This window comes from Penicillium cinerascens (assembly GCF_028974065.1).
Source record: "Penicillium cinerascens strain IBT 15544 chromosome Unknown contig_5_segment0_segment0, whole genome shotgun sequence".
Taxonomy (NCBI): domain Eukaryota; kingdom Fungi; phylum Ascomycota; class Eurotiomycetes; order Eurotiales; family Aspergillaceae; genus Penicillium; species Penicillium cinerascens.
This window is the reverse complement of record NW_026695294.1, coordinates 679707-693034: the sequence shown is the minus strand read 5'-3', so window position 1 is coordinate 693034 and position 13328 is coordinate 679707. Positions and strand designations below refer to the sequence as shown.

General features: G+C 40.6%; 4 protein-coding genes across 4 annotated transcripts; 3 read left to right on the top strand and 1 right to left on the bottom strand.

Moving 5' to 3' along the window:
- Window positions 1-2264: 2264 nt before the first annotated feature.
- Window positions 2265-2812, top strand: N7498_004698 (uncharacterized protein; the record flags this gene model as incomplete). Its single annotated transcript, XM_058451760.1, has 3 exons — window positions 2265-2274; window positions 2379-2389; window positions 2516-2812. 3 exons carry the CDS (start codon window positions 2265-2267, stop codon window positions 2810-2812), a joined length of 318 nt encoding a protein of 105 aa, XP_058308298.1.
- Window positions 2813-5982: 3170 nt separating this feature from the next.
- On the top strand, window positions 5983-6294 carry N7498_004697 (uncharacterized protein; the record flags this gene model as incomplete). Its single annotated transcript, XM_058451759.1, has 2 exons — window positions 5983-5993; window positions 6066-6294. The coding sequence occupies 2 exons, from the start codon at window positions 5983-5985 to the stop codon at window positions 6292-6294; spliced, it is 240 nt and encodes a 79-aa protein (XP_058308297.1).
- A 448-nt stretch (window positions 6295-6742) lies between these two features.
- Window positions 6743-7230, top strand: N7498_004696 (uncharacterized protein; the record flags this gene model as incomplete). The annotated part of the gene is made up of 2 exons (XM_058451758.1): window positions 6743-6852; window positions 6963-7230. The coding sequence occupies 2 exons, from the start codon at window positions 6743-6745 to the stop codon at window positions 7228-7230; spliced, it is 378 nt and encodes a 125-aa protein (XP_058308296.1).
- Window positions 7231-10239: 3009 nt separating this feature from the next.
- Window positions 10240-12796, bottom strand: N7498_004695 (uncharacterized protein; the record flags this gene model as incomplete). The annotated part of the gene is made up of 3 exons (XM_058451757.1): window positions 10240-10400; window positions 12469-12675; window positions 12730-12796. 3 exons carry the CDS (start codon window positions 12794-12796, stop codon window positions 10240-10242), a joined length of 435 nt encoding a protein of 144 aa, XP_058308295.1.
- Window positions 12797-13328: the final 532 nt, after the last annotated feature.

Here is a 13328-nt window from a genome sequence, read left to right as displayed (position 1 = left end):
CCATCAAAAAAGCACTTGCATCATCAATTTAACCATATATCCTAGTAATCTACTATGGCCAAGCGCCACAAAGAAGCCTTCTCTATAATCAATCAATCAGTATTACGCTTTATACTATATGCTCCTAGGAACACTCTTACTAGTACCCTATGGTCTCCTAACCAGGCTATAGAGACTAACGGTGCTAGGGTAATTGGATGGATTTGCTCGTATACTTGCATTCTATTGTGGGTCTATGCCCACTGGCGACAATATTTATAGGATTTAACGGCAAACCCACCTCTAACACTAATAAGGTTCCACATCTATAGGTAATCATATTAATTTATAAGGTTCCGAACTTCTAGCTCCTAGGAGCCTGCTAAACTAACAATAGCTCTTAGATCTACAATCTAGTTTATTAAATATCTTCTTATTCGCTTATAGTTAACTAGGTTCCTAGGAACTTAGGCCGCGTATGGCCCCTTAGATAATTGCTTAGCGTTTCAGAGACAGGAGCGTTTTTTTCAAATATCTATATAAATAAGTGTTCCGTTGCCTCTCTTAAACAAAATAAAAATAGCCGTCACCTTCTTTCCATCACGATCTATTCACACACACTCCGATAATATAGCAAGATTCTTCTTAGGTCTCTTTTGAGAAACGCCCACTAAGCTCGATCCTAGCCTATTTATAATGGCCCAATTAATAAACACTAGAATTTCCACTGCTAAATCCGCAAAAGCGGCACAGTGTAGTGTCATTGCCCTTTTAGAAATCATCGAAGCAGCTAAATATAGGAGCGAAGCTATTAGAGAGCTTTTTCATTAACTGTCGTCTATAAACAAAGGATTAGGGAGGTTTGTATTAGCTTTCAATAAGTCGAATTCTTGTAAGCTCAGTCATAAAGTCTAGCTTCACCTTCAAATGGCAATCCAGACAACCTAATATGCCTATACAAGATACTAGGAGGTATTCGAAGAATAGATAAGTCATTTCGTTAACGACCCTCTACGAGACTTAGATTGGCATCCTTATAGTGCCTTCGTTAATATATAATCGCGAATTTTTAGCGGGAGGTTACGACATTTGAAAGATACTATAAATATAGCGATAGAAATCTCTATATTGTATGCTTCAATTCTCTATTCTTGCAAATATTAGCTAACTAAGTTATTTCAGATTGGTTATATTTTCCTCCTCGAGAAATATCTCCGATGAGGAATTGTTCCCGATACTGGAGAAAGAAAACGCCTTGCTTTCAACGATTATCAACGCGAACAAAAGCTAATAAACACATCAGCTTAAAGAAAGGGCGGCTAAACGTGTCGCCTACGAAATCAAAGGATATAGCATAGCAATGCAACGAGACCGGAAAATCTTTGATGGATTACTGGCTAAGTTAGGCCGGCTACGATGGGGGCAAATAAGTAATGAGAAGGACGGTTAGCTTCCGAGTGCTATCGGAGCTTTGTCCGATGAAATCCAATGGACCTACGATAGCGGCGTTCGTGTCATTAACGGAATAGCAGTAGCTAGGTTTTAGGGGCCATATAATGACAACGATGCTTTGTCGGCTCCTATATCTTATGCTAAAAATTCTATCTTAGAGACTGCTAACTGAGCAAGGGGATTTTACCAATGTAGGCTAGCACGCTCTTTACGCACGCTATTAGTATCATGCTCAAATATGCCCTAATTTCGACCCTATAAAATATTTATTCTAGGCGATAGCCTTTTAAGGAAACTTTCAAAGAAGAGCTGCTTTTATTGCTTTTATTTTCCTAGACAGGCTCTTTTATCCCATTTTACGGCTTCTCAGTCCACCTTGAAACCTCAAATTGGTCTAAGAATATTCAGAAGATAAAAATGTTAATGCAAATCTAGGTCTGCCTAAGATGTAAGATTAAATAGTCGGCCGGCTACTGTAATCATTTGTGTTTTTCTTGTGTTATGTGGAGAGTAATCTAACTATGCGCTATGTAAAGTTACCTACAGAACCTATATTATTTACAGCATAGCCACACTACATTACGAGGAGCCATAGCTTCAGAAATTTTGAATCGGGCTGGGTAAGGCAAAAACGTGTGTGTTTCCGTCATGAAACGTTTTACTATTTATTTTAATGGCCACTTGATTCTTAATCCATTATCTCGGTTCCTCAATTTCAAACAATCACTTATTGTCAATTGACTAGTCGCCCCTCAATTCAAAATTCATCCTAAGTCATCGCCCAGCTCCAATTATTCGCTCGCCCCCAAGAAACCACTTATTGTTTCAATCAAATGGAAAAGAGTAAATATTAACTAGCCCCCATAGGTATATTCGATCGTTGGCTTCCAGTGTATACATCATTCTATCTAATCAAGTGGCCCGGCATCTATAAATCCCGGACATAGTATTATTGCATGTATATTTCATAATGGCCATTAATTATCCATCAAAAAATGGATGAATTCAGATAAGAGTCAATCGGAGGATCTATACCTAATAGCGTTGGAAGAGAGGTTAATTAAAGGAGCGTGATGAATTGAAGGAGCGTGATGAATTGAAGGAGCGTGATGAATTGAAGGAGCGTGATGAATTAAAGGAGCGTGATGAATTGAAGGAGCGTGATGAATTGAAGGAGCGTGATGAATTGAAGGAGCGTGATGAATTGAAGGAGCGTGATGAATTGAAGGAGCGTGATGAATTGAAGGAGCGTGATGAATTGAAGGAGCGTGATAAATTGAAGGAGCGTGATGAATTAAAGGAGCGTGATGAATTGAAGGAGCGTGATGAATTAAGGAAGAGTGGTGAATTAAGGAAGAGTGATAATCAATCGTTTTGTTAATACTTAAACGAACTCCAATGGTGTTTTAGTGCTATTCAAATATCATCCTATTTTCTACTTCTTTAATACTAGACATAATATCTACTATAGCCAAGCTCCCATAAGACGTCTAACATTGGAATCACTCTGCTGATTTTACTGCTCTAATCGACTTCAGCAAGAAGTTTCTCCTAGGTTAAATCTTTTCGTCTCCTTATCATTACGGCCCTATTAAGGAGGAGATATATAGCCTTGTTCCTTCTTTGTTGAACCTACATAAACGGCAAATTTTTACGCGGAGCGGTCAACTATATTTACGTGTACGCAAGAGAGGAGACGAAGGCAAATTTTACGACCACTAGCAACGACCTTATATTTCCTTTTTTGTGGCTAAGAAAAACAATCTATAGAGACTCTTTCAAGAGTGGAAAAAAAAAGAGATATCAAAGTTCACGCACGAAAATCTTGGACATCGTGGTCTACCTAAAGCTACGCATTCCGTTAGGTTTAGTCTTGAAGACCCATTTACAGCTAATCATATAATCTCTGGCTAGGGCGTCCTCTTATAGAGCCTTTTCCTATATTCTGTGTTCGAGAAGCGACGTATATTTTTTCTAGATAGCGGACCACCATTCTAGCTAGCCTAGGCCTGACACGGCCTCATAGAAGGCCGCTGGGTCGACTTATCTTGCCTGCGCGGGATTCAATGCAACTACCGTGTACACCTTGCCTAGTGATTCCAGGAGACGCCTTAATGGTCTTCGTCTATGACCATAGATCGAATACCAAAGATTTAGTGTTAGGTCGGTTCCTTGCTCGCTTAGATTGACCACTGGAGGTGTCTCCTCTTTATGCTTAAATAGCGTTTTCTCTCGCTTATTCGATAGAGGTAACGGCGATGCAGGTGGTGTTGGCAACCCGCTGACAGAAATTAGTATTAAAGGAAAGATAGGTAATAGAGGCGAGTTGTCCGGGAGGTCGTTGCTAGTTTCCCCCTCAATAGGTCGCGCCACGGGGTCGTCCCAACAAACTCGACATTAAGAGAAAAGACGGTCCTTCCAGAAGGGATTTCATAAAGCTTATACTAATTTAGTTCACAATAGCCCAATAGTCGACACTCGGACGATCTCGTTTTAGCACTAATTGGAATTATTACGACTAAGAAGACACAAGGTCGAATATTGATACGAACTAACTACAAGGCTTGTAGGTCCTCTTCAAATATAGTAGATTAATTCACTAGTACCTAGAGTTTCCAATCGTAATCAATTTCAAATTTACCCCTCTAATGCTATTATAATGTAGATTATATTTCGATAGACAACCCCACCGGCAAAGTTACACAAACTAAATAGTAGAAGCTAATAATATATACACTAACGACAACGAGAATCAGCTATATATCTGCCTATAGATCCTATATCTAGCGTAACTACCTAATGCTCATCAATCATTTCTTGCCCTTCTTGGATGTCGACTAATTAGATATAGACGTCGAATCAGACTTCCTAGTCGCCACTCCTTCCGGCGAAATAACCGGTGCCCTAGGTATTGGAGGAAGCTTCACAGGCTTGAAGGTCGCCTCTTTTAAAAACTTAATATATCCGTTGAGATAGGCATACGCGGATGTAACCCGTTTACCATCCTTATCTAGAAGAACCACGGAACCATAATACGGGTCATCGCGGTTAGGCGTTGGGTGAGGATTTCCGCTATCCACATTAGCTGAACTCATACTTCAACCTAAAGAGGGGCAGTGCAAGTGTCTTACATTACCTACGCGCTAATAATTCGAGCCCTTAGCCCCGGAACTTCGTCGATAGAGCGCTCGATTTACTAGATCAACTAGCTAACATCGACGGTTGTTCCGTGGAGGGTCCAGTTAAGCTGCTTTAGCTGTCTGGCAGTGCTTGAGATTGCTCGCGAAGCTATGGTTGTTGCTTTTTGTAGATAAAGATATAGGTAATATAAAAGGTGGTTAAATTGTGAAGATTGTTCTGCAGCATGAAAGTAAACTGACAAGTCCGTGTTGATCCTGATGAGCTATGGTATACACCTCTTTTTTATACTTCATCAGGAGGGATATAAATTAGTTTATAGTTAGACATTGACATGGGCATGCCCATGGACACTTTTTTCCTGCCCATGGGCAAGATTTTTGGATTTTTATGTAATTACCATGAAATTTATTGGAAATGTCGATTAATATATGTAATATACGTATATATTACCATCCATGGGCAGATTTTCAGTCCCCTTATATCCATGGGCCGCCCATGTCAATGTCTATTTATAGTTCACCCTGGCTGTCTTTTCTCGTGGAATGCACAGAGCACTTCCGAATCGATTGGCAGAGAAGCTATGGAATGATATAAGGCGTATCGCGCTCTCGAAACATCTTTGAAACTAAATATAGGTGCTCCTGATTACGGCTATTCGCTCATCTACTAATAACCCTTGACCTACTACATCGGTTGCGTTGCCGCCTTCCCCACCTATCCATCTCCATCGCTTTCAGGTCTCGGCCGTCCGATGATCCCGAAAACGATAGAGTATAATCCACGGTCTATATACTTATAACCGAGGCTTAGCTAGGCGCTGAAACAGTCTGCGTTGCAAGCGGGCGCTTACTCGTGCTAGATGAGTTGCTATAGCGGCGACAAAATCGATGCGACGTCTTATTGGTCAGCGGTATCCACTAATAGCAATACTATAAAATAGAAGAAGAATCACTAGTCACTAACGCGCCGTTAGACTGTACGGAAGCAGGAGAAACCTTGGGTATAGTCAATACGTTCTCCTAGATCAGAAGCGTCTAATGATCTCATTAGCTAATAGCTTTATTTCGTCACCTAGGGATCGTGCCACGTGATTATGTTCACTAATCGCGCCCGCGCTCCTTCTTGATCTTCTTCAACAACCACTCACGTTATATTCTCCCGTCAGCTTACGGGAAGTAACTTTATAATAAACACTATAAAGCTATTCATTCCTCGTTTCTCCGCCTTACTTCGCAAGAAACCGTTTCCTATGCCTTCTCCCGAGCCACCTTTATCGCCTAGTATACTCGTTAATAAAGAGATCTCGCTAGTATACGATTCTAGGTACTTCTACCTAGCAAAGCCTAGAGATATACTCGCCGATCGTTACTAAATCTTGGTCAAGGTTGGCTAGGGCGTGTCTTCAACAGTATGGCTCGCGCGTAATCTGCAAGGGTAGCCTTCAATAATTTCTGTCTATTTCGAAGCTCTCCCTGTCTCTAACAAATATATAGATATATCGAAGAGCCAGAGAGCGTCATAGTAATGAAAATTGTTAATAATAACGCGGGTTCTATTGGTTATAAGCGCGAAGTTGAAGAGCATATTTCCGCGATAGACCTATCACATCGCGGTCGGTTACTGATCCGAACATTACTAGACTCTTTTGAAGTTAAAAGCCCAAAAGGTTCTTATCTATGTCTTGTATATCCGCCTATAAGGGAGTTATTGTCGGTGTATTAGCGGCGTTTTGACGATAGAAAGATGCCACTGCCCCTCATTAAAATATATATTCGTGCTCTTCTTACGGGGCTTGATTATCTATATAAAGTTTGTAGGACAGTTTATATAGGTAGGTTCATCTTTGGCTTTTATTCTCGTTAGTAATACTAAGCCTAAGTGGCTGCTTAGATCTAAAGCTTGAGAATATCATAGTCTCATTTAAGGATCTAACCGTGCTTGCTGATTTCATGGATTCCTAGCTTACAAAACCGATGGCTTTCAAGATTAATTCGGTAGGACGACTAGTATATCAATCCTATAATGACTTTGGGCCTCTCAAAAGCCTAAGAAGTATACTATAGCTTATCGACTTTAGCTTAGCAACCAGACTCGAGGAAGACGACGACTAGGGCGTTTGGCCTATTTAGCTAGACCACTATTAGGCACCAGAAGTGATACTGGGTAATGGATGGCAAATGTCTACGGATATTTAGAATCTTGGTGTCCTAGTCGGTTTCCATTCCTCTCCAAAGTTATTACATCCACTAATGCCGGAGCAGTTATAGGATATAATCGAAGGTAAAGAGCTATTTCGGCATATTCATGATCAAGATAGTCGCTACGATGCTAAACTACACATCGCCGAAATAATCGCTTTACTAGGTCCACCTCCTCTAGAGGTCATATAGAGGTATCAATATATACAAGAGTATTTATGGCCGAAACCTATTAGACGAGAAGACGGCAGAGTATACGAGACCGCGGAAGAGTACTTCTATAGGCCATTCTTTGACGAAAAAGGTATTACGGGGTTCCTATCTCGGTCGAATTATTCTCAAACTCACGAAATATCTTAGGTCGCTTCCTCTACGAAAACCTAATCCCCGACCGCAAACTAGGCGATATAGCTTTATTCCCTTGAGAGGAGGAGAAGGAAGCATTTTTAGACCTCGCTAAGGCAATGCTTATCTAGCACCTAGATACGAGAAAAACAGCAGGCGAACTAGCTAGGCACCCTTTCCTCTAACCAAAGCAAACAAACGCCTAATTCTATAAGCTTATACTAGCGGAATAAATCGACTTTATGCTTGGTCCTAGTTAGGTGATACCATCAGATTATCTATTAAAGCGTTAACGTAGTGGTTTACTTAAATAATATCTAATAGAAGCTTTGGTTCCTTGTCGCAAGACTCCCTCCAAGTATATCTCTAAAATGTTGACGAGTATTAGGAACCACAGTTTCGCCTTTTTATTAGTTCTACGTTATTATCTATATAGTCTTATTCTCTTCAAAAGTACCTTCGCTCTCTAAAGTTCGTATCCTAGATTGTGAGGAGCTAAATAATATTAAGCGCTATAGAGGTCCCGTCAATTAGAAATAACCTCCAAGGCTTAGGGACGCAACAATCATCACAGAATGCCTAGGTGCCATAAATCATCATAATAGAGGACCTAGTCCGGTACGAGCCTTTTCTTGTCGAAATCTTAGGCGAAGCTCAACTTCTCGTATTATATCTTGCGTTATATACAAAGATATACAAAGTCTATATATATATATGTATAACTTCATTTACCCTAACCCCTCGCAAAATTGAAAGCGATATTTAGGCTACTACAACTATATATAACTATATATATATAGGTAGAATGTACCACTTCTTAGACGAACTTGGAGCCTCTCCGAGGCCTATCGTGGCCTAGATGCCGTTTGTGATTGCTGCCCTTATGGCGCGCGACTTTGAAACCGCTGGGATACCTCTGCGAAATCCAAGACGGCGTCCACCGTCTTGATACGCGAGGCATAAATAGGCTTACCTCTTCTTCCTTCCTCCGAACCCCCTAACAAGGTCGACACGCTACTGAAAGCGTCGCCCACTTTCGCCCGTAGCTCCCGTCGCAGACCTCTTAGATCCGGGCAATCCAATAGAACGTGAGTGACGCTCTCTTGCTCGCCGTAGATATATCGGTCGTCGTCACGAAAGCTAAACGCTTTTGTATACGTGGCTAACCAACTGTGTCCCGTCCGCATTTATATTAGTAGATAGGCTCAATTCCTTGGTAGCGATATATATAGTCGCTATTTAAATAAGGTTCTTTAATACCGGACTATCCATATTCCATTACAAGACTTAGGTTAAGCGTCATCACCAGTATCGTAAATCGCAATAATAGATTTGTGTTAGCTAGATTCTTAATTCATCACTCTCACAATTGTCGAGAGTTTATATTCATTATAGGCAAAGGTACATTATCCTCTAGAATGAAATCCTCTCTTATAGTCTAAAATAGTGACTATTACTTTAGTACCTAAGATACTCTAGAAACATCTCGGGATATTCGTGGAAAGTAATAAATTGAAGGAGGGTGATGAATTAAGGGAGAGTGATGAATTAAGGGAGAGTGATGAATTGAGGGAGAGTGATAAATTAAGGGAGAGTGATGAATTGAGGGAGAGTGATAAATTAAGGGAGAGTGGTGATTAATAATTCTGTTGGTACCTAATAAATAGACGCCGATGGTATTTCAGTGCTATTTAAATATTATTCTATTCTCTTTTTCTTTGATACTAGACACAATATCCACTATGGCCGAGTTCCTATAAGACGTCCAATATTAGAATAACTCAACTAGTTTTACTGCTCTACTCAAGTTGAATAAGAAGTTTCTTCGAGGTGAAATTTCATCGTCTCCTTATTATTACGGCCCCATTAAGGAGGAAACACTTAGCCTTGTTCCTACTTTATTGAAACTACACGACTAGTAGATTTTTACGTGGTCTAGCCAACCATACTTACGTGAACGCAATAGAGGAGACAATGGCAAATTTTACGATCACTAGCAACGACCTTTTATCTCCTTTATCGTGGCCGAGAAAAACAATCCGCGGAAACTCTTTCAAGAATTGAAACGAAAAAGAGATATCAAAGTTCACGCACGAAAGGTTTACTCGCCTAAGGCTACTATATAAGGATCATTCACTAAGACAAAGATTGTTACCAAATATCGACGTTCGTACTTTTGGCGGCGATGGAAAGCTTTTACCGCTATTAATCCAGCGGCAGATATAGTAGAGGAGGACATTTTCTACCTAGACGCTATGAAGCAAGTAGGACTATAGGAATTCGACGTTATCGTAGCTTCGTGGAAGGATGTCGATATTACAGGAATTGTTATAGACGTAGTTAGTGCGTCATAGGCATAATAGGCGACCACTATATATATCTTGATACTTTCTTTTATAGTGCAGTGGTAGTATAGTAATTAGCGAATCTGCTTCCTCCCTAATAACTGTTTTCCTTCCCCTAGGCCCCATCGCCTAGGGCACTAGTGCGTGACAGATATTAGCGAAGTTATTACTACTTAAGGTAGTAGTAGGCATTTAATACCGAAATTTCATTCTTAATTTACAAAATACCTACGCTATCTCTCGTTTTACACGGCGGTGGTCGGTAGAATTGTATTCTGAAACTAGCTATTTATTAGGATATACGAAGATAGTCGATATACGTGATTATAGTTATGTAGGACGATTGGCTATTAGTATTATTTTAACCTTCTTATTCCCTTCTCAGACTCTATTTTTCGTGACGCTAGGGATAGGGTAGTAAGTAAGGTATACGCACTTGCTCCTAGCCCGTTTCTTATTTAGCGGTCTAAGGTGACCTAGGCTAGTTATAGATATTACCATTCAAACGAAGTAGAGAACTAAGCATTACTATCTTATGCCTTCGGCAAGCGGTCTTTAGCGATATTTTAGGTATAGGGTCCTGTTTTGCTATACCACCGCATTATAGTTACTATATTTAATAATATAGATTTTGAAAGCGGATATTTAGACTTAAGGCATAGGTAGCTTCGATAGTCAAGTTTTCTATTCAATTAATCTTTCTTAACCATAAGGATAAATAGCTAGTGGTTATTGTAGATGATGGATAAACCATAACATAACAAAGAACAGTATTAAGATCATTTTTCGTTGTGGTAGTAGATAAAGTGGCGGTAGAGGGAGTAGCGGTAGAGGGAGTAGCAGTAGAAGGTGTAGCGGTAGAGGGAGTAGCGGTAGAGGGAGTGGCGGTAGAGGGAGTGGCGGTAGAGGGAGTAGCGGTAGAGGGAATGGTGAACAGTGACTTATTAGTGACAGAAGCTAGGGCAGTTGATAATGCGGAATATAAGAGCATTTTTAATGTGGATACTTCTGATTTAGATGTAATGCACTAGCTACCAGCCTTAAGTCCCTTTTTGAGTACGTAGCTCGAGCTATCACCATTCTTATTGAAAAAAGTAACTAGACCCATATGGTTTACTTATATCTAAGTAACTAGTGAACTATCTTCTGTGCCGCATACGTCAACACTAAGCGCAGAGTGTTGCTTACTAAGCTCTAGGAAACTGTTAGCAACAGCATAATATTTTAATTGTGGTAGTTAATAGGTACTTAGGCATTCATCTCCATCTAGTTTAGCAAAAGATGTAGAGTAACCTATACAGCTATAGTTGCCGTTGGACCATATCAAACACTAGCGATCGTAATCTATGACTTTAAAGGTTCCGGCTCTAGAAGTGTATACGTGAATAATCACTAAAATTGCAAGTGATAAAGGATGTATCTTTAGAATAACCGGAAAGAGAGACTAGAATGTGACAAGCTCGAGGTTGTCAAAAAATACCACATAGAAAGAAAAGGAGAAATTCTAGGGGGGAATAATATATACTAGACCTCGTTGAGTTAGCGACTCCCGTGAAATGCCCTTCAGCTAGGACCTAGGCCATTAAAGTCTATAAAGCAACGCTTACGGAACATTATTGAGGGAGATATAGTACCGTATACGGCGCACTTTTCGATCACCCTTAACTTGGTATGGCCTGATTAACCTGCGCTAAACCCTTTATAGTGGGGCCCGAGAAAACAGTAATGAATTAAAGGGGAGTGACGAGTTAAAGGCTCCGTACTCTAGTAGTAGCTGCACAATCTTCTTATATCGCGCAGAACAAGCAGCCTCTAAGGAATTATTATATTTATCTTAAGCATTAACATTGGCTCCACTTATCAATAATATTCGCACAATATTGTTATAGCCTCTAAAATAAGCGCTTATAGGGGATTTCCACAGAAACCAACCTTAGTATTAATATCAACTACACGATCTAATAACATTTGTATAATATTTTTATAACCCTAGTAACATATAGCTTATAGCGTATTGCCATAAAACCCTAAGAGTCCCGAAGACTTCATCTAGCATCACCTTAGCTAGGACGGCTTCGATCGGCAGTTATATATCCAACCGATCTAGAACGTTCCTTACGGGGGAAGAGGCATTTTTTAGTTCTGGTCTACTCTGAATAGAACCTAGCTTGGTGTGAAGTAATAAAATTTGAAGAGAATTAGCGGTAGGGGTTATAAAAAATGTTATCTTATAGGTATCTTATAGGGTGCGAGACAAAAGCCCTCGTAGCTCCCAAAGCTTAGCCTCGTGCTAGATATAAATTAAGATAGTGGGGGGGGAACGGATATATTAGACCTCGCCTAAACCCGCGGGTAGACGGGTTGGACCCGACCCGTACCCGTTTCTTGGCGGGTTTTGGGTCGAGGGTATGGACCCGAAGGTCGGGTACGGGTTGAGATATTAAACCCGCGGGTTACCCGCGGGTTACCCACGGGTTGGTAAACAATACAAACATGAAGAACCTCGTGATATGTATATATTATGCATTTATGGGCTGTATTTATAGGTATCTAGCTTACAGGTAGTGTATTCCTGCAGAAATAAGGTCAAGGATAAGTATGAATGTCTTCAATTCTAGAACCAAACTAACAAACTATGAACTGATCATCATCATGCCGCGGCCGCTTCCTAGATCTTCCTGAGACACGCTGTTGTGTCTCTGGTAGAGGAATATCTTCCTCCTCGTTACTATCCTTATAGCCTTCAGTGTCTGGTTCAGATGCAACACTCTTTCTTCTCTTTCCAAGAGCACGTTTCGAGGGACCTTCCGTTGTTAATTGCGTTTGAACAAGGACTAAACCCACCCGTGTATCGTCCTCATTACTCTCCTCATTGTCACTAATCGGGTCGACAGTACCCTCTTGTTGTTGGGCATCTTTCTCTTCATGATCCGCTTCTATCTCCCCTACAGAAAGATACTCCTTCCGAAAAGCGATTTCGTCCTCTTCGACTTCAAATTACGTCGTACATCTATACAACATAATCTCCTGGATTGTTGTAGCATTTAGTGAGCCTCGACGATAGTGATAGACATCCCGAGCAGTGTTAAATAGCCGCTCAACGCCGGCGCCAGTTGCAGGAATTAAGAGCACATCACGCGCGAGCTTTACAAGCGCAGGGAATGTAATCTGGTTCTCCTTCCAGAACGCTCGTATTAGAATACTAGAAACGGTGGCTAAGATATATATATTAGTATAAGCCTAGTGATTAATAAAATAAGGATACTTACCACCATCGAGATATCTTGCAAGCTCGTCCTGCTGGCTAGCTTGGATAGTCTGATCTAGACCAATCATTCGATTAAGGTCTATGCCTGCACTCTGCGTAGAAGATCCTTCACCGTTCTCTGTCTGTTCCTCTGATAGACGTTGCTTATATAGTTCAAAGTAGTCCACAAGGCTTTGCCTATATCTAGTAAGCCACTCAGGGCCCCAATCTTTACTCTAGAAGAACTGGAGCTTATATTGTGGTGCGAGCATTATACTAATAGCAAAGAGATCACCAGGAATGTCATCCGTCTTACTATAGTACTGCCTAAGCTTTTCCTCCGCCGTATAGAGAGCGGTAAGCATAAGCTTCTTCTAGGCTATCTTCTTTCTTGTAAGCTGCTTAATCGACTTCTCAAGATGGTCGAAGAGCTTATTGTAGATAGCAAAGACAAGGTAGACGGTGACATCTTTAGTTTTCGATAGCGTAGTGGTGAACTGGAAGAACGGCTGTGTGATCTAGAGCAAATAGTCAATCTAACGCCATTACTCTTGGTTAAGCATAAGATGCGGATGGCCGTACTTCGAGCAAAACTCATCTAAGACGGATTGCAGTCGTTTA